At 42.7% G+C, this 26,930-nt stretch overlaps 1 protein-coding gene across 3 annotated transcripts; it reads left to right on the forward strand.

Annotated features, from left to right (window-relative positions):
• The first annotated feature begins 4 nt into the window (after window positions 1–4).
• On the forward strand, window positions 5–26,038 carry MARVELD2 (MARVEL domain containing 2). 3 transcript variants are annotated; one of them, XM_053223598.1, is made up of 8 exons: window positions 161–341; window positions 5,377–5,490; window positions 5,940–7,103; window positions 9,676–9,711; window positions 18,634–18,782; window positions 19,215–19,386; window positions 23,357–23,407; window positions 24,223–26,038. In XM_053223598.1, the coding sequence occupies exons 3-8, from the start codon at window positions 5,955–5,957 to the stop codon at window positions 24,343–24,345; spliced, it is 1,680 nt and encodes a 559-aa protein (XP_053079573.1). In that variant the 5' UTR covers window positions 161–341; window positions 5,377–5,490; window positions 5,940–5,954; the 3' UTR covers window positions 24,346–26,038. The 3 variants fall into 3 exon arrangements, with proteins under 3 accessions (XP_026896275.1, XP_053079573.1, XP_026896274.1); XM_027040474.2 differs by lacking the exons at window positions 161–341; window positions 5,377–5,490 and adding an exon at window positions 5–154; XM_027040473.2 differs by lacking the exon at window positions 5,377–5,490.
• The last annotated feature ends 892 nt before the right edge of the window (window positions 26,039–26,930 follow it).

Consider the following 26,930-nt stretch of genomic DNA (forward strand, 5'->3'; position numbering starts at 1 on the left):
GGGGCGGGGGCGGTCCCCGACCCTCCCCGGCTCCTAGCCAGAGTCCGGTCCCGACAAAGCCGGGCGGGGCAAAAGTGGCTCGGCTCCGCCCCGGGAGCTGAGCCTGGTTTCGGCGCCGCGGGCGGCGAGCGCGCTCTTCCCGGCGGCCGCGCAGGTGAGGGGGCGCGAGGGGTGGGGCCTACGTGATCCGGCAGTGGGCAGGGAGGGCCCGGCGGCCCCCGGCAGATGAGCGGGTCGGGAGGGCGAGGCCGTGGGGTCTCAGCGCGCTCCTGGTCCTGCTGCGCTCTCCATTCAGCCCCGCCATAACCTTCGGCCGAGACCAGACGGCGGCGCGGAGAGAGGTAAGGGCCACGGGGAGAGGTAAGGGCCACGGGGAGAGCGGGGCCAGCGCGTCGGGAGGGCCCCTCAACTAGCGCGCTTTCATCCAAGGGACACAGGTGCGCCGCGAGACGCGCCCCGCCGGCCGCGAAGGCGCCGCCCTTCCCTGGCGCGGGGATCCTCCTATCCTGATCGGGGCACCAACTTAGTTCCGGCCGCTTTGGGGCGGCATCTCGGAAGACTGAGAATTGGTTTTCCCTGGGACGCGAAGCAGGAGCGCTCCCTGGGATAGTTCCCTGGCGTGGGCAGAGCCGAAGACTGAACGGGATTCTGGGACCGGACGCGAAACGGCAGTCTCGAGGGAGACCCCAGCGAAGATGCTGGGTGTCCCATGGCACTCACGCGTGGGTTAAAACCCTCAGGGAGCTTTCCCAACCCCTAGGAAGAGCAGAAACATCTCTTGGACCCAGCAGAACTTTAAAGCTGGCTAAAGCGATGATTCTGTTTTTGGAGAGGCTACTGAGTTCGGTTGCCGTGTCACTTTCCTGGGGGAAACCATTTCTCCTCCCACCGATGTGGCGTTCAGAGCTGTGAGTTCCAACAGAATGGAGTCAGGGTCCAGGGGCTTGACCAAAACAAAGACCCACTGTGCCTCAACATGCTGAATCCAAGTGGGCTCTCAATGACACCCTGAACCATACAGGAGGGGTAGCCAGATAACTAACGTGATAAAATACCGCTGACCATTCCCTTCTAAAATCACGTGTTATGTTAATTGCATGATTCTTCAAATTTATTGTTTTTGTATTTTATTTAAACGTGAATAAGATAGTCTAATTCAAATGAGCCACTTTGCATTGATGAAGATAAGGTAAACCCATTACAATGAAAAACACTTTTTTTTTTTACCTGTGTGTTAAATTAAGCAAGGATATCCTTTACATGGGTATGTATCAGGGGCCCATGGATGGCTTGGTGGGTTGAGCGTCTGACTTTTGATTTCCGCTCAGGTCATGATCAGGTTGTAGGGTGGGATCCAGCCCCGTATAGGGCTCCACGCTCACTGTGGAGCCTGCTTAAGATTGTCTCTTTCTGCCCTTCCCCTGCTTGCGCGCTCGCTCGCTCTCTCTCTCTCTCTTTCTCTCGCCATAAATAAAACTTTAAAAACTATTTAAAAATGTAAACAAGGTTAAGAAAAAAAATTTTTTTCTATGTTTTTAGACACAGATGAACTAAATGACAGAGAAAAAAATAATCCTTAATTGATGTCATTTATAGAGCTGCCACTTTGGGCACCATGCTGGGACTTTCAGAGTTAATTCTCTAAAATTGGAGTACCCCAGGGATGTCTGGGTGGCTCAGTTGGTTAACCATCAGACTTGCGCTCAGGTCATAATCTCACTGTTGGTGGGTTAAGCTTCACCTCAGGTTCTGTGCTCACAGCCCAGAGCCTGGAGCCTGCTTCAGATTCTGTTTCTGCCTCTTTCTCTCTCTCTCTGCCCCTCCCCTGCTCATGCCCTGTCTCTCTCTCTCTCCCACTCTCCCTCTCTCTCACTCTCAAAAATAAACAAACATTAAAAAAAATTTTTTTTTAATTTTTTTTAAGGGTTGTATTCATTTTTCAGAGATCTTGCATGAGAGGGGGAGGGGCAGAGAGAGAGGGAGACAAAGAGTCGAAACAGGCTCCAGGCTCCAGGCTCCAGGCTCCAGGCTCCGAGCTGTCAGCACAGGGCTTGAACTACAAACTGTGAGATCATGACCTGAGCTGAAATCGGACGCTCAACCGACTGAGCCACCCAGGCACCCCTAAAAAAAATTTTGTTTAATTGGAGTGCCTCACTAAAAGACCCAGAAATTTAGAACTCTCCATTTTCACCTATTCCTTGGGTGATTGTATCTAATCTATGGTATTACTTACCTTTCTGTGTGTGTACTGCCTACTGGATGTATCTGCCTGGATTTTTTTTTTTTTTTTACATTTTTTTAATGTTTTTATTTATTTTTAAGAGAGAGAGAGGGGCAGGGGGAGAGGCAGAGAGTGAGGAAGACAGAGGATCTGAAGCAGGCTCTGTGCTGATAGCACAGAGGGACTGGAACCCACAAACCCTGAGATCATGACCTGAGCTGAAGTCAGACGCTTAACCGACTGAGTCACCCAGGCGCCCCTCTCTACCTGGATTTCTAATGGGTATCTTCAAACTCTTCAGACTGCTTATACCCAGCGTTAAACTGGAGGGGTGGAGAAATGTTGCGTATGAAATGATCTCGTGTCTGAGATTTGCTTCAAAGCAATCTATTGGCAGAAGGAATAAAGTAGGAGGTATAGAGGAAAGAAGATTGGTCATAAATTGATAATTATTGAAGCTGGTTGATGGGTACATAAGGGTTCATAATGCTATTCTTTCCACTTTTTATTATGTTTGAATGTTTCTTTAGGAAAAAAAATTAATTCCCTGTATTTAAAAATCTGACTTCTTTTTATCTCCATTGTTATCACCGTGGTCCTTTGGACTAAATCTGTTGCCTCTTAGCCATTCTCCCTGTTTTCTCCCTTGTCTCCTGGAGCGTACCCTTGACATAGCATCTAGAGTGATCCTATTTTTTTTTTTTCAACGTTTATTTATTTTTGGGACAGAGAGAGACAGAGCATGAACGGGGGAGGGGCAGAGAGAGAGGGAGACACAGAATCAGAAACAGGCTCCAGGCTCTGAGCCATCAGCCCAGAGCCTGACGCGGGGCTCGAGCTCCCGGACCGTGAGATCGTGACCTGGCTGAAGTCGGACGCTTAACCGACTGCGCCACCCAGGCGCCCCCAGAGTGATCCTATTAAAACAAGTCAGATCCTGGGGCACCTGGGTGGCTCAGTGAGTTGAGCGTCCGACTTTGGCTCAGGTCATGATCTCACAGTCTGTGAGTTCGAGCCCCGCGTCGGGCTCTGTGCTGACAGCTCGGAGCCTGGAGCCTGCTTCAGATTCTGTGTCTCCCTCTCTCTCTGCCCCTCCCCTGCTCACACTCTGTGTCTCTTTCTCTCTCAAAAATAAAAATTAAAAAAAATAAAATAAGTCAGATCCTGTCGCTTCTCTACTCAAAATGCTCCATTGGCTTTTCATCTCACTTCCAATAATAGCCAGAATTCTTTCCAGTGGTTTTCAAGACCCTAGTGATTCAAATGGACTTAATTCTACTACTTACCCTCTCCTCTCTGTTACTACTTGCTGCCCCATTGTCCTCCATGACTTAATAGTTCTTGAACTTGCTGAGCACTCCCACCTCAAGGCTTTTGCAGCAGCTGGACCTCCTGCAGCCTGGACCTCTTCCCCTGATAACCTGTCTGGCTTCCTCCTTCACATCCTTCATTTGTGTATTCAGATGTCATATTCTCTATGGAGACTTCCAGTGTCGTTCTATTTAGAATTATAATATCCTGCTCACAAAGTACCTTCTCACCATTCTTAGTTCCTTAGCATCTGATCAGATGTCTTTCACTTCCCTTATCTATCATCTTTTATCCCTTCATTGAGATTTAATTTCCATGAAGGCAGGGATTTCAGTTGGTTTTGTTCACTGATACACTTTCAGTGTGCCTGGTACATGGTAGATGTTTGGCAAATATTTGTTGAATGATAGGTCTCCATTTTACAAAGTAAAATAAAACAAAGCCTTAGTGGAACCCTGGGTGGCTCACTCAGTTAAATGTCCTGCTCTTGGTTTCAGCTCAGGTCATGATCTCACGATTTGTGGGTTCAATCCCTGAGTCAGCGAAGAGCCTGCTTGGGATTCTCTCCCTCTCTCTCTCAGTCCCTTCCTGGCTATCGCTTTCTCTCTCTCTCTCTCAAAATAAATTTAAAAAATAAACTTAAAAAAACAAAACAAAAAAAGCCTTAGGGGGTGCCTGGGTGGCTCAGTTAGTTAAACGTCTGACTTTTGATTTCGGCTCAGGTCACTATCTCATGGTTTGTGAAATCAAGCCCCACATCAGGCTCCCAAGCTGACAGTGTGGAGCCTGCTGAAATTCTCTCTCTCTCCCTCTCTCTCTCTGTCACTCCCCTGCTCATTGCTTCTCTCTCTCTCTCTCAAAATAAATAAAGAAACTTTAAAAAAAAAAAAAGAAGCTGGGGCACCTGGGTGGCTCAGTTGGTTAAGCATCTGACTTTGGCTCAGGTGATGATCTCACGGTTCATGAATTCGGACCCCACGTTGGGATCTGTGAGCAGCCTGGAACCTGCTTCAGATTCTGTGTCTCCCTCTCTCTCTCTGCTCACGCTCTGTCTCTCTCTCTCTCTCTTAAAAATAAACACTAGGGGGAAAGAAAGCCTTAGGAATTTCTAAATGGTTCAACCCCGTAAAGGCAGGATTCTTCATTTAAAATTTGAGACCTTCATGGTACCAAGTACAATGCTATATGGCCGGTGAGTCTTTAGCAAATACTTGCTTTATGAGGGAGATACTTGCTTTAGCAAATACTTGCTTCATGAGCAATATGAGGGAGAAATTCATTGTGCCTTAAACCTAGTAGTTACATTAGCAGAAAGTGTCATCCTTTTTTTATACGTGTCCAGGTCATTGATTGTGTGAAAGAAATCAAACAGGTTTAGTGAAAGTGCTTTTTCTGTGCCTTATTTTTTAGGTGGCTCAAACCCCCTCTGAGATACTTTCTGAGTGTCATTATGGCAACAGCAGATCACCTTGAGGTGGCTGCACTGGAAAGAGTGACATACACGATATACATGGCTGTTCTGTGTTGTACTTTTGGGGAATCTTAAGCTTTGGTGGCTTTTTTTTTCCTCTGAGTTTTCAAATTTCAAAATCTAAGGGGTGCCTGAGTGGGTCAGTCGGTTAAGCGTCCGACTTCGGCTCAGGTCATGATCTCACGGTTCCTAAGTTCGAGCCCCACATCCGGCTCTGGGTTGGCAGCTCGGAGCCTGGAGCCCGCTTCAGATTCTGTTTCTCCCTCTGTCTACCCCTCTCTGCTTGCACTCTGTCTCTTGCATTGTCTCAAAAGTAAATAAACATTAAAAAAAAAATTTCAAAATCTAATATGAAGTGTTAATATTTTAGAGTGGAAGAAGCAAGTCCCCTACACTGACTTCCCTGATTTAAGAAAGAAAGGTGCTCTTCACTCCCTGTGTTTATCAGACTGCTTCTCCCAGGCCTTTCCAAAGCAGATTTGAGGTAATGAAAATGAAGAGAATTTGCTGACCTGTCAAACTTTGGTATGCCCAAACTATTAAATATTTTGATTTAGATGTTTGAAGAAAGGATTCTATTTGGGATGTGTCAGTATCCTGTATTGTTAAAATTTGGTGTCCGTTATGGTGTTTACAGTCCGTTGTTCATAGGGCTCGTAAGGTAAGTTAGACTTATAAATGTTTTAATTCAGACCTAAGATTTTAAATTTTGATTCCCCTTAAAATCATATAGAACGATGATGATATCCCTGGCTAGTATGTTACATATGTTTAAAATATACCTGTTTATGTTATCATTTTTACATATCATGATCGTTGGACATGATCATATTGGTTTCCTAAATATGGTCATCTGCCATTAAGTGGATAAAATCAGCATCGTTGAAAGAATAAATAACTAGGCATAAGTGATAACTTTTATCTTGGCCACAGGTATAAAAATCACAAATGTCGTCCAGTGATGGAAGATGCAAGATTCGGGACAGGCACTATGATGAGGTCCCAAGGGACTCACCCTATGAAGATGGCACCATAGGAACCCTCCAGACTCTTCATGACAGTGAGCTGGCCGTGAGCGCTGATCCCTTGCCACCACCCCCTCTCCCATTACAGCCACCATTCGGCCCAGACTTCTACTCAAGTGACACAGAGGAACCGGCCATAGCGCCAGATCTCAAACCCGTAAGGCGCTTTGTCCCTGAGTCCTGGAAGAACTTCTTCAGAGGGAAGAAAAAGGACCTGGGATGGGATAAGCCGGTGTCTGACATCAGATACATCTCCGATGGAGTGGAGTGTTCACCTCCATCCTCTCCAGCAAGACCAAACCACCGTTCACCCCCCAACTCCGACAAAGATCCTTACGGAGGGTCAGAAGGAACCTTCAGTTCCCCGAAAGAGGCTGAGGCAATGTTTCCTCACGACCCCTACGGTTCACTAGGCCGCCACACACAGACAGCCCGAACGTACAGTGAGAAGGTGGAGGAGTATAACCTGAGGTATTCCTACATGAAGTCGTGGGCAGGCCTGCTGAGAATTCTGGGTGTGGTGGAGCTGCTCTTGGGAGCTGGTGTCTTTGCCTGTGTCACGGCTTACATTTACAAGGACAGCGAGTGGTATAACTTGTTCGGATATTCACAGCCCTATGGCATGGGAGGCCTCGGTGGCCTGGGCAGTACGTACGGGGGCTATTACTACAGTGGCCCCAAAACCCCTTTTGTACTCGTGGTTGCTGGATTAGCTTGGATCGCCACCGTTATTATTCTGGTTCTTGGCATGTCCATGTATTATCGGACCATTCTTTTGGATTCTAACTGGTGGCCTCTGACCGAATTTGGAATTAACGTTGCCTTGTTTATTTTGTATATGGCTGCAGCCATAGTCTATGTGAATGATACCAACCGAGGGGGACTCTGCTACTATCCATTATTCAATACACCGATGAATGCATTGTTCTGCCGGGTAGAAGGAGGACAGATAGCAGCGATGATCTTCTTGTTTGTCACCATGATTATTTATCTCGTTAGTGCTTTGGTTTGCCTAAAGTTATGGAGGCATGAGGCAGCTCGGAGACATAGGGAATACATGGAACAGCAGGAGGTAAGGAACTTCATAATCCTTCATTCATTTTTAATTTTTTTCCTGTTATTTATCCCCTTGTTAAATATACATAGTTCTTAAAACAAAAATTTTATAAAAGGCTTTTTTAAGTTTATGTTGTTTATTTTGAGAGAGAGAGTATGTGAGTGGGGTAGGGACAGAGGGTGAGAGAGAGAATCCCAAGCAGTCTCCCTGCTGTCAGTGCAAAACCTGACACAGGGCTTGATCTCATGAACCATGGGATCATGACCTGAGCTGAAATGAGGAGTCAGGCATTTAACTGACCGAGCCACCCAGGTGCCCCCCCCCCCCCCAACCTTTTTGTTTTAATGATCTGAAGTTCAAGAATCCTACCTCATTGACTGACCTGCTTTGGGTGGGATCACCCACTCTGGCATGTCACTGTTCTAGAACATTGCAGGTAGGTACCAGATGTGTCAATACAGTATATCGTTTGTCGATTGCATTATGTCTGTGATGCTTAAGGAGAAAACACAGCTACTGATTCTTACAACTAAGAATAAGACCATATTCAGTACAATAAATGTCTCCCCGTTAAAGTAAGTTTAAGAACAGTGTTGATTCTTTAATATGGTAAAGCTTAACTAAAAAAAAATAACTTTTCAATTATAAGGAGAAAGTGCTTATTTACATGTTATGATGAGTGACACTTTCTTCCGGTGACTTAAATAAAGTGAAGTAAGAATACAGTGAACCGGGGGCGCCTGGGTGGCTCAGTCGGTTAAGCGTCCGACTTCGGCTCAGGTCATGATCTCACGGTCCGTGAGTTCGAGCCCCACGTAGGGCTCTGTGCTGACAGCTCAGAGCCTGGAGCCTGCTTCCGATTCTGTGTCTCCCTCTCTCTCTGACCCTCCCCTGTTCATGCTCTGTCTCTCTCTGTCTCAAAAATAAACATTAAAAAAAAAAAAAGAATACAGTGAACCGTATTTGATTTTTTCAAGTATCAAGAGGCTGAGTGGTCATGAACATACTCTGAACACTTGCCTGGGCATTTTGATGTTTCATTCTTACTTTGGGGAAAAGAGTGTTCCCAAAATTAGAATGGGAGTCTGGCACTTGTTTTTATTTGTAGGATTTAACTAATTAAATATAAGAAGGAGGAGAATTAATAATAATAATATAATAACAATGCCTGAGGGATAAGATTATATAGAAGCCATATTTAAAATTTTTTGAACAGGAGCATCTGGGTGGCTCAGTTGGTTAAGCATCCTACTTCGGCTCAGGTCATGATCTCACAGTCTGTGAGTTCGAGCCCCGCATCAGGCTCTGTGCTGACAGCTTGGAGCCTGGAGCCTGCTTCAGATTCTGTGTCTCCCTCTCTCTCTGACCCGTCCCCATTCATGCTCTGTCTCTCTCTGTCTCAAAAATAAATAAACATTAAAAAAAAAAAAGTACTCAGTAACCTATTTATTTACTCACTGATCTGTGTATTTTGTGTTTACTCTTTTGCATGAATCTTACACATAAAACTTGACTAATTTTATAACAAGTACCTTGTGTTTGTACGATGAACCTCAACATGTTGCAATGTGATCCATACTCTCTCATCACAATATATTAATCTTACTGGAACTCCACATAGAGTCAGGTTGTTTCTTTCTTTTTTTTTTTTAATATTTATTATTTATTTTGAGAGAGAGAGACAGAGTGTGAGTAGGGGAGGGGCAGAGAGAAAGGGAGACACAGAATCCGAAGTAGGCTCCAGGCTCAGAGCTGTCAGCAGAGAGATGATGTGGGGCCCGAACCCACAAACTGTGAGATCATGACCTGAGCTGAAGTCGGACACCCAACCGACTGAGCCACCCAGGTGCCCCTAGATTTATCTTAAGTTATTTCTAAAGATTTATCTTAGCACATTAAGCATATTTCTTAATTTTACATCTGTGTATACAAAATAGAGAATTTCAGATTCAATCAGTATGAAATCCAGATAGTGAAACACCCACATTTCCTCATAATTTTGTGTAAGTTTAATAACAACAGAGTTCTTAATGTAGTTTCCAAATTCTTCATGAATAGGATTATAATTATCGACATGATATATTCATTTCTTTTTCCTTTCTCAAAACTTGTTCCCATCAGACTTTTTCCAATGGTTGATGAGACTTGAATTACCCCTGCTATAGGAGGTGGTCCCAGTTTGGGTGTTGCTGTGACTTCTTAATAGTTAGAAGCTATTCTGGCCTGTGGGTTTTTTCTGTTAATTTTATAACGGTCTCTGTTTCCAGCTCTTTAATTGCACAAGGTATTGGGAGCCAAGAATAAATAAAATCTCTAGGTAATTCAAAGCACTTTACCTGATAGTCTCTATCATGTCTGTACTCCAACCCTGCTGTCTGTTCCTGACTGACTAGAGGTTATCCTTATCCCTCCTCTGGCTCTTCTCCAGCCAATGGAAAGTCACCCAGGTGAGGGGGAGGAGCATCTGTCAAGCAGAGAACTGACCTCTGTGAAGTTGAGATTGGGCTATAAATGCAAATGGATGAAAATATTAACACAGTAGCCTCACACACCTTTGAAAAGTCATTTTAACTCTTTTTTGTTCCAGATAAGTGAGCCATCGTTGCCATCAAAAAGGAAAATGGTAAGAATAAAGTTCACATTATTATTTTATGTCTAGATTTGTTAAATACTTCTCTCTTATCTGTTTACCTGCAGAGTAGATCATCTGTCTGTGAAAGTGTATCTATTACTGAGTTCCTAACTGAACATGGAGTTTAACTTTCAACTTTTTTCTCATAATGAGAGGATCAAATTAGACATGCACATGGTGTTTATTGGGCAAAATTATGGCTTTTATAGTGTCTTTTCATTTTGTTAGTTGAACCTGTGAACAGTTGATTCTCCTTATATGTTTAAAATTTAATTTTTTTAAGTAAAGGAGATTCTCTCAAACTTTTTTTAGTCTCTTTAAAGTTCTTTGACATTCTTTTCTGACCTTCTCATCTTGTTTTCAGATGCTAAATTTTGTTGTGTCAAGAAGAAAATTCCTATTCCAGAATTTACTAATAGTGTGACAATAGGCAAAGTATTTAATTTTCCATGCCTTAATTTCGTCTGTAAAATTGGAATAATAATAATAATTTCTACATCACATGTTTGCTGAGAGAATTAAATGAGATGCTGTTATTATACTTATATACACATATGTAAAAACCTAATATATTATCATAATTTTACCTCATTGAAAAGTCCTTTTTTAAAAATATTAGGTATTATTTCTAAGCAAGAGGTTGAGAGTCCAGACTTTGGGTTTGTTTGTTTCTTTGAAAAGGGAGTATGTTTACTTGGTTCAAAATTCAAAAGGCTCTCAAGGGCGCCTGGGTGGCTAGCTTGGTTGAGCATCAGACTTTGGCTTAGATCACGATCTCATGGTTCATGAGTGCGAGTCCCACATCAGGCTCTCTTCTGTCAGTGTGGAGCCTGCTTCAGATCCTCTGTACCCCCCTCTCTCTGCAACCCCTCCTTCCCTCCCTCTCTCTCTCTCTCTCAAAAACAAAAAAAAAAAATTCAAAGGGGTCTTTAATACAAAGTCTTCTCTCACTCCTCTGTCTCAGCTTCCCAGCTCTCCCACTTGGAAGGAACCAGTGTTATCAGTGCCTTGTGTTTCCTTTCAGATATCTGTTTATATTATACATACATATTACATATATACGCATATGTAAAATGTATATATATTTGCTTAACTCCCCCTTTCACACTGCCATCCCATACACAGTTACATACGTCCCTTTTTTTTCACTTAACAATATGTTTCTTGAGATATTTCCTTATTAATACATAAAGAATTTCTGCATTCTCTTTTTATAGCTATATATATAGTATTGCATTATATGGATGTTACATAATTTACCTAACCATAAATGACCACTTATGGAACGCCTGGGTGGTTCAGTCAGTTAAGTGTCCAACTTCAGCTCAGGTCGTGATCTCACAGTTCCTGGGTTCAAGCCCCGTGTTGGGCTCTGTGCTGACAGCTCAGATCCTGGAGCCTGCTTTGGATTCTCTGTCTCCCTCTCTCTATACCCCTCCCCCACTTGTTTGCTTGCTTGCTCTCTCTCTATCTCTGTCAAAAATAAATAAACATTAAAAAAATTTTTTTAATGACCATTTAAGTTGTTTCCAATCTTTCTCTATTAAAAACAGTGCTGCAGTGAATAACTGTATACATCCAAGTATATGCTTGTACATACTTCCTTACAGATATGCGTAAGTGCACCTGAAAGATAAATTCTGAGAAGGAAATATCTGGATTAGAAGAAATGCACATGTTTATTTTGACTACCAGGTTGCCCGATAGAAGTTTTGCCAATTTGTACTCCCAGCAGCACCACGGGCTACCTCACACCTTGACCAACACGCTGTGTTAGGAAATTTGTTGACATTTGTCAACTGATAGGTGAAAAATGATATCTAATATAGTTGTAATTTACATTTCTCTTATAAGGAGTGAGATTGAGCATTTTTAATGTATTATGTTTGCTTTTCCTTCCCTGTTAAACTGTATCCTGTCCACTTTTTTACTAAGTTGCTAATTTATACAAGTCCTTTAAGTGAATGCATTTTAAAAATACCTTTTATAGGTTTTTTGGGGTTTTTTTGAAGTTTATTCATTTTGAGAGAGACAGATACAGTGTGAGCGGGGGAGGGGTAGAGACAGAGGGAGAGAAAGCGAATCACAAGCAGGCCCTCCACTGTCAGCACAGAGCCCGATGTGGGGCTCCAGCTCACAAAATTGTGAGATCATGACCTGAGCCAAAACTGAGTCAGTTAAGTAACTGACTGAGCCACTCAGGTGCCCAGGATCTTTTTGCTTTTAAAGTTTATTTATTTATTTATTTTAAGAGAGAGAGAGCATGAGCAGGGGAGGGTCGGGGGAGAGGGAGAGAGAATCCAAAGCAGGCTCCGTGCTCAGCATGGAGCCGAATATAGGGCTTGATCCCACAACCATGAGATCATGAACTGAGTCTATATCAAGAGTTGGACGTTTAACCAACAGAGCCACCCAGGCACCCCTATAGGTTCTTTTTAACTTTATTCTCTATATTATAACACAAATACTATATGAAAATGTTTTATTCACAGTGAAGTAAGGGATTTATTTATTTATCTATCTATCTATCTATCTATTTTTAATGTTTATTCTGAGAGAAAAAGAACACATGCATACACAAGGGCAAGTAGGGAGGGGCAGAGAGAAGGAGAATGCCAGGCACGCTTTGTGCTCTCCGTGGAGATCCCACAAATAGTGAGATCATGACCTGAGCTGAAATCAAGAGTTGGACGCTGAACCACCCGGGTCCCCCTTCAAAATTTTAAAAGCTTTTAACGAATTAAACTAACAAATACTTAAGATCAGGGGTGCCTGGGTGGCTCAGTTGGTTAAATGTCCAACTCTTGATACCGACTCAGGTCTTGACTTCAGGGTTGTGAGTTTGAGCTCTGGGCTTTGCGCTAGGCATGGAGCCTGCATACATACATACATAAAATTGAGATGAGCAATGTAAAGCTGATGTTTATTTAATTAATAACACTGGCCATTTGAGATTTAGGTGCAGCTTCCCTAACTTACCTATGGGCTGCCTTCCAGTGTTAGTACTGAGACGTAAATAAGTTTGACCAAATGAAGAGAGCAGTCTTCCCCGTGGAGAGTCCTCATCAGAGCATCTTGGGCAGACTGTTGCCGGTACTCTCATTCCAGGTTTCTAGTACCACCTTAACCCTTTGGGAAGTTCTACTCCCTCAGAGGGACTGACTCCAAAACTCTTGAATCCCACCCTGGCCAGGAATGACCATCATTGCTGCCTCTCAGCCCAATGAGAGTCCTAATATAGTGCTCACCGCATGGAGAATAATCAAGTTTAAAAGGACTTTGGTTTAGAAGATGAATCAGGATTACAAAGGCTATTTATAACGAAAAGGGGTCTACAAACTTAACTTGTTAACAGGTGGTAGTGTAACGTGATACCAGAGTTAGCAAGTTAGAGTGCTAGCATTAAGAAGTATATTTCATGGGGGTGGGGCCTGGGTGGCTCAGTTGTTTTGAGGGTCAGACTCTTGGTTTCGGCTCAGGTCATGATCTCGCAGTTTGTGAGTTGAAGCCCTGCTTTGGGCTTCACGCTGACAGCACAGAGCCCGCTTGGGATTCTCTCTTTCCCGCTCTCTGCACACCTCTCAAAATAAATAAATAAACTTAAAAAAAAAAAGTATGTTTCAGATCATCCTTAATCTTAATCTGTTTGCTTTGTGGAGGTTGAAGGTGGTGTGCACTTTGCAGATGTTGATTGTTAAGCAACAAGCTGGACAGGGCTGTTTAATGGGGCTGCAGTGTGACAGCGATGTGGCAATGGTGGTCATTGTTTGCCATGGTGGAATTTATGGGCTTCCTCGTCAGTCCCTTTGAGGTCATGGGATTTACCAGTGGGGTTAAGTGCAGAGTAGAGTCCACCTGAAAGGTTTGGCTGAATTGGGGGGGAGTTGCCCCAGATGCTAGGGTGGTCAGCATCCTGGTTTGGTGAGAATGTGGCTAAAGCAGATTCCACAGGTAGGACAGGGTTAGGGAAATCTGCAAGCAAGTTCCAGAGTACCTCTTCCAGGCTGCCTTAGAAGGCTGGTACGCATCACGTCCAGGGTGTGTTACAGGGTCCCAGCTCCCGAGGGGTCCTGGAATAGTCAGAAATAACCTTAGTGGAGTTGGAACCCCCATTCCTAAAACCCCTTTGAAAATCATACCAATCCAGAGGCACCTGGGTGGCTCAGTCGGTTAAGCATCAGACTCTTGATTTCAGCTCAGGTCATGATTTCACAGTTCGTGGTTCATGGGTTTGAGCCCCATGTCACGCTCTGTGCTGACAGCACGGAGCCTGCTTGGGATTCTCTCTCTCTCCCTCTCTCTCTCCCCACTTCCCCTCTCATACATGCTCTCTCTCTCTCTCTCTCTCAAAATAAATTTAAAAAAAAAAAGAAAGAAAAATCATATCAATCCAGTTAACTTATACTCTTTCAAGATATGGTTGCTGAATGCAAAAGATGTCCTTTCATGGGGCTCTTTTCCTGGGAAATGAATCATTATGGGTCTACAATTAGGTGTGTTCTAGAGGCAAACTTCTGTGAGAGGGAATCTCATGACTTAATTGAGGAATCTCTATTGGACTTACCTGCTAGAAACCTTTTAGAAAAGGTTGGATCTCCAGCTTCTCATTGGGTTTGATTTCCACCAGCTTCCTTCCCAGTTCTTAGTAAGAATTGGCAGCCTACCACAGGAGAGGCAGTAGTATGACGAACAAAATAAACTTTGGAATCAAGCAAATCTGAGTTTTATTACTAGTAACTCCATGATTCTGAGGAAATTATGCACCCTCTCTGAGCTGTCCCTTGTTTCCTGTCCCTTGTTTGGAGCTTTTTCCTAGACTGTAACTTCTTATTTTGTATTTTAATAAATATACTTTTTGAAAAGCAAATAAGATCATTTTTAAAAATAAATATACAGACATAAAGTAAGATCAAACAGAGGCAGAAAAAAGTTCTAATAACTCCCTAAGTGCAGAACAGGTTTTTTTCCAAGCCAGAAAAGTGAGAATCTAATCTGAGCATTGAAGGTGATGGTGTGGGTTTGGGACCGGGGCCTCTGCACCATTGTATTCTATGCTCAGAGGGAGAGAGACTCAGCATTTGGACAAATGTACACTATTTCTAACTTGGCAGCATATTCAGCCCGTTTTTATTTAAAGCATTTTTTTATTGAAGTCGACACACACTGTTAATTACTTTCAGGCATAACATAGCGATTCAGCATCTCTCTACGTTATGCTCTGCTCACAAGTGTAACTGCCATCTCTCACCGTACAACACTATTCCAGTGTCATTGACTCTATTCCTTATGCTGTGCCTTTCATCCCCGTGACTTACTCGTTCCATAACTGGAAGCCTGCACCTCCCTCTCCTCTTCACCCATCTTTCCCCCCCTCCCCAATACATTTTTTAATTTGAAAAGCTTAGTAATTATAACCATAGCATTACTTACCCCGTTGCTTAATTACTTTCTCTTGCCTCATGATAAAGCTTTTTTGATATTTGCTGACGACATTCATTTTTGCTATAAGCAAAGAAAGGTCATCTGAAATCTCGGGCCATGTGTTTGTACTCACGGATACGGTTTGAGAGTGATGTGTTCCAGGGCTGTGGAGCCCAACACATCCATCCGATAAAAGCCTAATGAGGGGCCCCTGGGTGGCTCAGTCGGTTAAGCATCCGACTTCAGCTCAGGTCACGATCTCGCAGTCTGTGAGTTCGAGCCCTGCGTCGGGCTCTGGGCTGACAGCTCAGAGCCTGGAGCCTGTTTCGGATTCTGTGTCTCCCTCTCTCTCTGCCGCTCCCCCGTTCATGCTCTGTCTCTCTGTCTCAAAAATAAATAAACTTTAAAAAAATAAAATAAAAGCCTGATGAGGTTTTGATTCTTTGTCTTATGTTTGCTTTCAGATTTTTTTTTTTCTCAATAAGGTTTTCTGAAACTTAGGGTCAGTGACATTCACCCAAAAACAAGTTAAGAGCATAAAAACAAAAAAACTTAAAGCAGATGACAGCACGGAAACTACTGTGAAACTACTCTGACTTCTTTAAAACTCCCTTTTTATTTTTTTAAGTTGTTTTTTTTTTCATGTTTATGTATTTATCTTTGAGAGAGAGACAGAACATGAGCGGGAAAGGGGCAGAGAGAGAGGGAGAGGTACAGAATCCAAAGCAGGCTCCAGGCTGTGAGCTGTCAGCACAGAGCCCGAAGCTCAGCTCAAACTCACTGACCATGCGATCATAACCTGGCGCGAAGTCAGATGCTTAGCCAACTGAGCCACCCAGGCGCCCCTTAAAGCTCCCTTTTCAAATTAAAAAGTGAATCTTACAACTAGGTATAGGCAAGTAAGGAAAATGAATAGTTCCTGCTTGAAAAACTTGACCTAGACTCAAACAAACAACAACCGCCCTCCTATGGACTCTCCTGCCCACTGTGACTGCCTGGGCAGAAATTATGATTTTGACCTGGAAACCCGAGTTTGGTACCTGTGGCTGCCGCTAAACTCTAGAGAGTCACCATGCTCCATAGCTCCTTCAGTGAGCTGTGTGGGAAATGGGTTGTTAAATATTTAAAAGCTAAAAAGGGATGCTATGAAATAGAGATCCATTTATTTAAGCCAAAAAAGGTTCCCCTAATTTAATACCATGATTCACTATCAAGATCAAACACAGTAAGAATTCAGTAGGATGAAGAAATGGCATCCCAAGCAGTGGAGAACAAAGGAGAATAAATACTAACCTCAGGAGCTGTTCCCTGAAATACTCTTGTTTAATCTCCTTTCCTTGGGGTTTCCTGCTCTGCACTTGAATTCTTGCTGTTTGGGGCCCAGTGGCCAGGCATGCCTTCTGCACCAAGATGATCTGGTTCCCCTTCCAGCTGTCACCCTGGGTGCCTTGGGCCCAGCTTCTCCTCTCCAACCCTCCCCCAATGCTGGTTTAGCAGCCTCACCATCTAATGTGTGAGCTAATCTTAAACCAAACCTCAGAGGCAGCCTCAGAGATAGGGAAATCAGGAAACAAAAGGATTTTAAAGCTGCCTGGTAAGGTAAAGAGCAAAGTTTTAAAATCCTGTGTTGCAGTTTGTTTTCAGCCAAGTTGCCCCCTGCCCAAGCTGCTCTCAGTTTAGTTCAGCACGTTTAATTCAGCAAGTGTCTGCTGAAGTCCCAAAGAGGGGTCAATGGAGGGGGGCTTACTGCTCTAATGAGAAATCAACCGTTTCTAGCATGCTGTCAGAATTGAGGCTTGAACAGTATGCATTTACGTAAAACTTCCTTGTGTTATTCCTTAAAACCCCAAAAAGTTCTGGGGTTTTTTTGTTGTTGTTGTTTTTGGGGGCAGGCAGGGAGAGCCTAAGCAGGGGAGAGGGGCAGAGAGAGACAGAATCTTTAAAAAAAAATTTTTTTTTTAATGTTTATTTTATTTTTGAGAGAGAGACAGACAGAGGGGGCATGAATGGCAGAGGGGCAGGGAGGAAGGAACAGAGAATCCGAAGCAGTCTCCAGTCTCTGAGCATAATGTGGGGCTCAAACCCAGGAACTATGAGATCATGGCTTGAGCCGAAGTCAGACACTTAACCAACTGAGCCACTCAGGTGCCCCCAGACAGAGAAAATCTTAAGCAAGTTCCACTCTCAGTGCAGAGCCCAACACTGGGCTCGATCTCATTACCAGGAGATCGTGACCTGAACCGAAATCAAGAGTCAGATGCTTAACCGACTGAGCCACCCAGGTGACCCCAAAATTCTGGGTTTTAATTGTGGCTTTTCCACTTCCCAGCTGTGAGGCTCTAGAAAATATACCTAACTTCTCTGAACCTTGCTTCTTTGTGTGTAAAATAGAAACCCCTCTCCTGGCATCCACAGGCCTCGCCAGCATGGTTGGTATTCTGGGCACTGCCCAGTGGGGTTCCTGAACAGTCTCTCCCCAAAGCTACATACCCATGTTAACCTGCTCATTCTAGAATGGGTTCCCCTGGGCCTTTGCATCCCTGCTTCCCATATGTCGGTATTTTAGTGCTTGAAAGCCTGTCCTGATACTTCCTCTTTGGGCCACTTCATTTTGTGCTGTTTCCCCTCTTTTGAAATGTACCATTTTTTTACTAAAAAGGCCTCTATGAACTCTCCAGTCTAGAAACCAGAATGACTTAAACCAGGGAATCACAGGTTCAGAACTCTTGGACAACTGAAAGACCTTCACTGCCTTTCCCTTGGGTTTGCTTGTTTTCCATTTCAGGTAATGAAGACAATGTAACTTGTTTCCCTTTCTGACCTACTCAGTGGCTACTGGTAGTTCATTCATCTCAAGTTCCCCTGTCATTTTTTCTCTTGCTGTTTAAGTAGCCTTGTTCCATTTTCATCTCTGAATTTCTTTTTTTTTTTTTTTTCAAGTTTACTTATTTATTTTGAGAGAGAGAGAGTGCATGTGAGCCAGGGAGGGGCAGAGAGAGGGGAGGGAGAGAATCTCAAGCAGACTCTGTCAGTGCAGAGCCCAATGCAGGCTCAATCTCATGAATCGTGAGATCATGACCTGAGCTGCAATCAAGGGTCAGATGCTTAACTGACTGAGCCACCTGGCGCCCATGAACTTCTTATTTTGAACTACATTTTGTATTCTTTTATAGCTAATTGAGGTATAAATCCTAAATAAACTACTTAAGACCCTACATTTAACATTTCATCCTCCACATTTGACATCCACACGATTGTTTTGTACTGTTATGTACTCCTGTATTGCAGTGTGGTTCCCTTTAGCCATTACAAAAGCATTCAGAACAACTTTTGTGACTATAAAACCTGTAATTCTAAAGCGAAGTATTAATTTCTGCTTCTACTTCCTACTCCTTCTCCCCACCATTTTCTTCTAAGAAATAAAGTCGTGGTTTTGTTCTTCTTCTTCTGCATCTGTTTACAAATAAATCCTCTTTTCCTCCCTAACTGCAGTGTGAAATGGCCACTGGTGTTGACAGACAGAGAGACCAAGAAGCTAATTTCAAAGAATTGAGACCAACAAAAATGAAGCCTGAGCTACTAAGTGGGCACATTCCCCCAGGCCACATTCCTAAACCTATCGTGATGCCCGACTATGTGGCGTGAGTGTCTAAGTCCTTCTTCGAGGTAGAAATGGACAGATTCCATTTGGGCATTTCATTTTCCTGTTTGTCTCCAAGCTAATGCTCTCTGCTTAAGATCATTTGTATCCAGGGTCGCCTGGATGGCTCAGTCAGCCAAGCGTCTGACTTCGGCTCAGGTCATGATCTCACGGTTTGTGAGTTCGAGCCCTGTGTCAGGCTCTGTGCTGACAGCTCAGAGCTTGGAGCCTGCTTCGGAGTCTGTCTCTCCCTCTCTCCCTCTCTCCCTCTCTCCCTCTCTCCCTCTCTCCCTCTCTCTCAGCTGTTTGTTCCCTGAGAGGTAGTACACTGAATTGAAGATACGGTATGGTCAGTGAGGAAAGAGCTAAGCTGATTTCCCATTCAGTCCGTTTCAGTGAACAAGTTACATCGCTGGCCAATTTTTTCCCGCAGAAAATACCCTGTGATTCAGACAGATGATGAACGAGAACGCTATAAAGCTGTGTTCCAAGACCAGTTTTCAGAGTACAAAGAGCTTTCTGCAGAAGTCCAAGCCGTCTTGAGGAAGTTTGATGAGCTGGATGCAGTGATGAGCAGATTGCCACGTTGTTCGGAAAACCAACAGGTCAGTACCCACGGTGCCTGGGAGGAGCAGTGAGAGAGGAAGCGAAAAATCTGAGCTTTCTTCAGGTCGATGTGGGGAAGCCATAATAACTGGGTACATTTGCTGTCTGTGTCTGGGAAAGTCATTTGAGATCTTCGAAGGGACTAGTCACGATTACAATTCACATTATATAATTTTGTGTCTTTTGCCCTTAAGTACTAAATAATTATACACAGTTATAAAACAGTCATTTTATTTTTTTATGTAAGTAAAATGTCAGTGTTCCTCAGGTCTGTACTGAATCCGTCAGGGTCCCAAAGGAGACGGATGGCACACTCCAACTAATTTGAAAAAGATTTATTCACACAGGGGTGGGTGTAGGGGAGCTACCAGGGGTCGTGCGTTCTCCAGGGATAAGTAACAGCCAAGCGGTTACCACCCCAGGTCCAAAGAACACAATGGTAAGGACAGAGAGTTGATCTGAGCTGTTAGCTCATCCCATCAGACTGATAACCATGATTGTGACAGAGGGAACCAGGGAGGAGACGCCAGTCACCAGGGACTCAAGCATTTTCTGTAATGCTCTGGAGTTTGTGGGGGGGGTTTTGCATGTTAATATTTCTGAAGTCAAGATGCCCTGATAATCAGTGGCACTTTTTTTTCTCAGATGCACATTTTTTATTGAGGCAGAATTCACATATAAATTTCACCCTTTTAAAATGAACAATTCAGTGAATTTTAGTTCATTCACAAAGTTGTATAACCATTACCACCCCCTAATTCCAGAACGTTTTCATCACCCCAGAAAGAAACGCCCTACTCATCAGCACACACTCCCCATTCCCTCCCCCCTCCAATCACTGACCATTGTTAATGTACTTTCTGTCTGTATGGATTTATTTCAAACTCTTCATATAAATGGGATGATTTAATATGTGGCCTTTTGTGTCTGGCTTCTTTTCATAATGTTTTTAAGGTTCATTTATATTGTAGGAATATTCGGGATTTCATTCCTTTTTATGGTATTTATTCCATTGTATCTATATACCACATTTCATTTATCCATTTATCAGCTGATGGACGCTTTGGTTGTTTCTAGTTTTTGGCTATTATGAATAATGCTATGAACTTTTGTGTGTAATATCCTATCCTTTTAAAAGACAATGTGTTAATCTATTATTCATATAATTCAAATTTTTAATTTTAATTTTTTTTATTTCAAAAAGAGAGAGCATGAGCAAGGGAGAGGGGCAGTAGGAAAGAGAAAGAGAAAGAATCTTAAGCAGGCTCCACAAACTGTGAAATGATGACCTGAGCCAAAATCAAGAGTCAGATACTCAGTCGGCCTTACCACCCAGGGATCCTTGTAATTCAAATTTTTAAAACTCACACAGCATTTTTAACAAATGTCAAACAACTCAATGTATGTATGTAACTAATATATATATGTATATATAGTGCTCCTGAAATCCATATTGACTGAGCATCTTTGTTTTGACCACAAACTTTTTTTTTTTTAATTTTTTTAACGTTTATTTATTTTTGAGACAGAGACAGAGCATGAACAGGGGAGGGGCAGAGAGAAAGGGAGACACAGAATCTGAAACAGGCTCCAGGCTCTGAGCTGTCAGCACAGAGCCCGACGCGGGGCTCGAGCTCACAGACCGTGAGATCATGACCTGAGCCAAAGTTGGACGTTTAACCAACCAAGCCACCCAGGCACCCCGACCACAAACTTTTTTAAAAATTTATTTTTTAATGTTTTTATTTATTTTTGAGAGAGAGAGAGAGAGAGGGACATAGAGCGCGAGCAGGGGAGCAGCAGAGAGAGAGGAAGACCTAGAATCCAAAGCATGCTCCAGGCTGTTAGCGCAGAGCCCGATATGGGGCTCCAACTGAAGAGACGTCAGATCAAGACCTGAGCCGAAGTCAGACACTCAACCGACTGAGCCACTCAGGCGCCCCAACGATAAACTTTTAAGTGTACATTTAAATCATTTGTAATTACGAGCTCTCTAAGCCAAAATAACCAGAGTAGTAACATTTTCCCAATCCTGGAGCAATGGAATGGTGTTATCTGTGACATACTGGCACCAGGAAGCAGGAGAAATCCAGCAAATACTGTAGGTCAAGGGTCAGTTAGTACCACTTGAAAAACAAGCAAGGTCCATAGGTCCAAGAAGGACGCCCAAATTTATAGGCCCTTAAAGGAGTGCAGGAAGGAATGAGCAGGCCCCAGGAAACTGGATTGGCTCAGGCTGGGAAGAGCAAGCTGGTTGACAGATAAGATGCTGAGCAGTCCAGTTGTGCAGTGGAGTCTTTGAGTCTAGACCCAGTGGACTCCAGTGTATGGGCTTTGTGTGATGGGCAAGGGCTCAGGCATGTGGGTCTGCAACTGAGGGGTATAAAGTCCTAATTCTGGTAGGGGCTGAGACTCGGCCTTCCCATGACATTTCTGTACAGTATCAACAATAGTCATTTCCTCTGGTTTGTACACAGCATGGCAAGTAACTAACCAGATGAAAAGGCCACAGTCTCAGTGTCTCCTCTAGTTCTTATCTAAAGTAGAAATATTAGGGGCACTGGGGTGGCTCAGTCGGTTGAGCGTTCAACTTCAGCTCAGGTCATGATCTTGCAGTTCGTGAGTTCAATCCCTGTGTGGGGCTCTGTGCTGACAGCTCAGAGCATGGAGCCTGCTTCGGATTCTGTTTCCCTCTCTCCCTGCCCCTCCTCCACTCTCACTCTGTCTCTCTCTCTCTCTCTCTCTCACTCAAAAATAAATAAACATTAAAAAATTTTACAAATAATAAAATAGAAATATTAGTTGTATCACAAAATTTAACATCTTCTCGGCCACAGGCTGAGCTTTGCCATGGGTGGGGGCCTGCCAGGCCCGTTCATTTCCCACGAGGTCCCCAGGGAGGGGTGTTTCCAACCACAGCGGGCCCATTTGCAGGTACACGTTCTCTCACAAACCTGGTTGTGTGCCCTTGAAAAATTAATCACATAACTTTTCTAAGCCCACAAAATAGAAATAATGCTCAAAATAATCTCTCTGGTCCTCACTGTCTGAAATTCAGTTTCTGTGACAGACTCTAGGAGAGGTTTTGCAGCTCTTATCTGTGCTGTGTCTCCAGCACAGCACCCCTGGCCCCAGGCAGCTAGTTTACTTCCAGGCCAGGACCCATTCATACAGGTGACAGTTGAATTACCAAGATCATCTCGATGCTGGCAAAGGATGAAAACACAATTGAAACTCATACAAAAGACACTGAAGAATCAAAATGTATTGCAAAAAGCATATGGGTGGGTGATGAAAAAAATGTTCTCGGGAGGCTTTTAGAACTATAAATTATTATATTTTCTCTTTTATGTATTAGGTTTACAGTGTTTGACAACTCTAAAGCACTGGTTTACACAGATAAATGAGGGCATTGTTCTAGTAATCTGTTCCCTTTGGTTCAATCCATTGAGTAACTTCATATTTACTATAAAACTTAAAGTTAGAAGGAACCTTCTATTAGTTATTTTTGAAAATTGAATGGTCTCAACCTCTTAGTCCCGGTGTATAATGTAGTTATTACATACCAAGCACTTTATAAGTATCATTTCAAATAAGTACAGCTTCTCACAACCTTATGAGGTCCTTGTGGTTATTATTTCCATGTTCCCAGTAAGGAAAGTGAGCCTCAGGATAAGTAGCTTGCTCAGGGTCAGACACCTGGCAAGCAGTGGCCCTGAGACTCAGTTCTGGTTTCACACAGGCGGGGGCCTCTCTCTCTCTTCACCCCTAGATCCCAGTGTGTGATGAGTGGTAAGCCCTCTAATCTGTATCCATTGAATTGAATTTTAGTGTGTGAATATTTTCATTATAGTCTTAGGCAAAAATTATTTTTTGTTCTAATTCCCAGTGTACTTCTGAGACATTCTTGAGATATGATTTGAGTAAATCCTGGTGTTTTAATTCAAGTATACAATATATTATTTTTAGGAACATGAAAGAATTTCAAGAATCCATGAAGAGTTTAAGAAAAAAAAGAATGTGAGTAAAACCATTTTCTTCTTCAAAGTATTTTCTTATCCAGGTGCCGTGGTGAGCTGACAGACCTTAGATTCTCTCAGCTAAAGTAGTTCTTTTTTAATATTTCTTTTTTTTTTTTTTTTTTTTTACTGTTTGTTTATTTTGAGAGAGAGAGAGAAGGAGAGAGAATCCCAAGCATGCTCTGTGCTGTCAGTGCAGAGTCTGACCCTGGGGTCGATCCCACGAGCCTGGGAACATGACCTGAACCAAAATCAAGAGTCAGACGCTCAACCAACTGAGCTACCCAGGCGCTCCTCTTTTTTAGTATTTGTTAAGATGGTACTTACTAGAGAACATGAGTGGCTCCTGAATACCTTTTCTTCTCTTTGTCTTCTGTTACATCCTGGTTTAGCAACCTAGGGAAATGAACACCCGATATAGAACTTTTCACTGACATTTCCTTCAAAAAGATTAAGTTATTTTATGTTTGTCACTCCATCCTTAACTTAATTGCACAGAGAAGTAGAGCCTGGAGAGAGCTTTTATTAATCTTTTTCTGCACTTATTATTTGCTCCTTGATATAATTTAAACTACCAAAGTTAAAGTTGTCTCAGCTCTCTGTATTTCCCACTCAATTTTGCTGTGAAACTAACACTATTGTAAAAAGTAAAATCTATTTTAAAAATGTAGAGACATGCTCTTCTTATCAGGAAGATTTTGAAATCTGTTGCAGAAACTCTCCCATGAAGGGTCATTTTCTGGATGATAATGTCTGTTTCTGTGTTCTTCACTGAGGAAACTGGAGGCTAAAATAATGGCTGTGTTTCTTTTTCAGGATCCTACATTTCTGGAAAAAAAAGAGCGCTGTGATTATCTAAAGAATAAACTTTCTCACATAAAGCAAAGAATTCAAGAATATGATAAAGTAATGAATTGGAATGTACAAGGTTATTCTTAACCCTTGTTTGAAACCACTTTTTTTTTTATATTAAACTTAACTATTTATTTACTGTCTTTTTCATGCTAGTCTACGATAGAGACAAGCATGTGCTTCCGGCATCGGCTTTTAATTGGTGTAGCCAGTCAGCCATGTTATGATAGTATGATTCCACTTGACACATTTCAAAACAGATTCGGATTTACCAAGGGTAAGAAGTGGTATGTTCATCTGTGTACATTTTATATTTATCTTGTTAAAAGTAGCTTAGAGATCATACCTTTGCAGTGTGATGGACACATGGAGTATCAATTCTGGTGCCGCATTTTCCTTTTTCACTCAGGCCACGCCTGGGATTTCTCTAGGACACATTTCTCTTCCAGCCCAAGTGTGATTTCTTCTCTTGAAAGGGATTTGAATCTGAGATCCACATTTTTAAGTCTTATGAGCTTGGGCAAGTTGCTTAATCTCTCTGTGCCTATTTTCTCGTCTGTAAAAATGGAGCTAATAATAGTGCCTCCCTTGTAGGGTTGTTATGAGGATTAGATAAGTTAATATTTGTAAAGCACTTAGAATAGACCCTGGCACGTTATACGCAGTACCTTAGAGTGTATGAAATCTGTAGCAGTGATTGTGACACGAACAAACTAGCGAGGAAAGGTTTTTAATGGGCAAGTTCAGCCAGCTAACCGCAAGTCCCACGTGTCTCATGAATTTCTTTCTTTGCTGTTAATAACTCTTAACCACACGTAGCCTTAAGTGGATGCTTCCTTGTGGATCTGTGTCCGTTGGGGTCCACCACATCTTTCCTCTCATTCATCAGTGTCACTGGGCACATATGTCCACATCCCCACAGCCCAGCCATTCCTGTATACATTCAGTGTGAGGATTGTGTGACCATTGTTGCGTTTTCTGACCCGTTTGGGTGTCCCTCTAAGGCCCCATGATCTTACTTTTACTTGGGACCTCCTTTAGACTTATTGTGATGTTTCGTCTTCCTAAGCATTATCTTGGCTTTGGGGCTTTATTCATGAAAAATGTTTTGTTTTTATCAGTATGAACAGTGGACTACCTGAAAAAATGTTTTTAAAAAATCACTGTTATTATTGGATCCTATTCCACAGCATCTATCTTGGAGATAGTTTCCTAGGTGCAGAAGTACAATTTCTGCTTAACGTAGCTGCCATTCAAACAAGTGATGTTCAAAGAATTTACTAAAGTGATGAAACCAAAGAAAAGCATGTGGAAAAGCAAGAGGCTTAAAAAGTGTTGCATACTAAATGGACTTCCTAGTTTTTCTTTATCATTGAAATCTTAGCATTTATTGTTAATATTTTAATTCCATGGCTCTCGGACTATGCTTTAGGCCCTAAGCAACTTAGCAGGTGACACCTAGAGAAGAGTGAGGCCCCTATAAAGTCCCCTCAACTGCAACAGCTTCACCTTCTGTTTTACATATTGGGGCTCCATGTTAACATTTCACTTAAGATGCATACCAGTGCTTTAAGAAGAGGAAAACTAACATGAAATAATACCATTTTGATAGATTATAAAGAGCTAGATTCGTATTGAAATGAAGTGTTAGATTTAACTTTGTGAAATTTAATTTAACTCTAATTATAAATGTTAACCTTTGAAAAACCAATGCTGTAACACTGACTTTTTAAATTTTTTATGTCAATACCTGGGCATATTAAAATTTCAATTACTTGTTTTTTGTGTGTACCATTTATTTACTTATTTTTAAATGTTTATTTATTTTTGAGTGAGAAAGAGAGCACAAACAGGAGAGGGGCAGAGAGAGAGGGGGACACAGGATCCAAAGCGGGTTCTGTACCGATAGCAAGAGATCCCAACACGGGGCTCAAACTCAAAATCTTTGAGATCATGACCTGAGCCAAAGTCGGACACTTAACTGATTGAGCTACCCAGGTGCCCCATGCGTGCCCTTTATTGTTTGCTTTTCTAGCATTCCTGTGTTGACTGGGCATGTTCTTGAAAATGTTTTCCATTATCAGAAAATAAACTGGAGAGTCATTGAAAACCTGTAGGTCGTGATGTTCAGGTGACAGTTTCCTCCTCCCCCATTATTTGCAAAAATTCAAAGCCAAGGCCACCGTGCACCACAGGCGGAGTGGCTTAAAATAACAGAAATCTATTGTCTCACGGTTCTGCAGGCAGGGGCTTGAAATCCAGGTGTCAGCAGAGCCAAGCTCTCTCTGAAACCTGTAGGGAAATCCTTCCTAGCTCCTGGTAGTTGGCTGGCCGTCTTTGGTGTTCCTTGGCTTATGTATTAATCATCCCAGTCCTCTGCCTTCACATTGCCTTCTGGTGTCTCTGTCTTCATGTGGCTATCTTCTTAGGACACTAGTCATATTGGATTAGGGACTCATCCTCTCTACTATGCCCTCATGTTAACTAATTGCACCTGCAAAGACCCTATTTCCAAATAACGTCACATTCTGGACATATCAGAGGTTAGAACTTTTTGGGGGGTAAGGATACAATTTAACCCATAGCAGTCATTTTTGGCAAGTTGTGAGATTCAGAAGCAAAGATATTTTCCAGTACATTTTATTTCTTCCAGATAACTTTAACATGTATTC

The sequence above is a fragment of the Acinonyx jubatus genome, chromosome A1, assembly GCF_027475565.1.
Source record: "Acinonyx jubatus isolate Ajub_Pintada_27869175 chromosome A1, VMU_Ajub_asm_v1.0, whole genome shotgun sequence".
NCBI lineage: Eukaryota > Metazoa > Chordata > Mammalia > Carnivora > Felidae > Acinonyx > Acinonyx jubatus.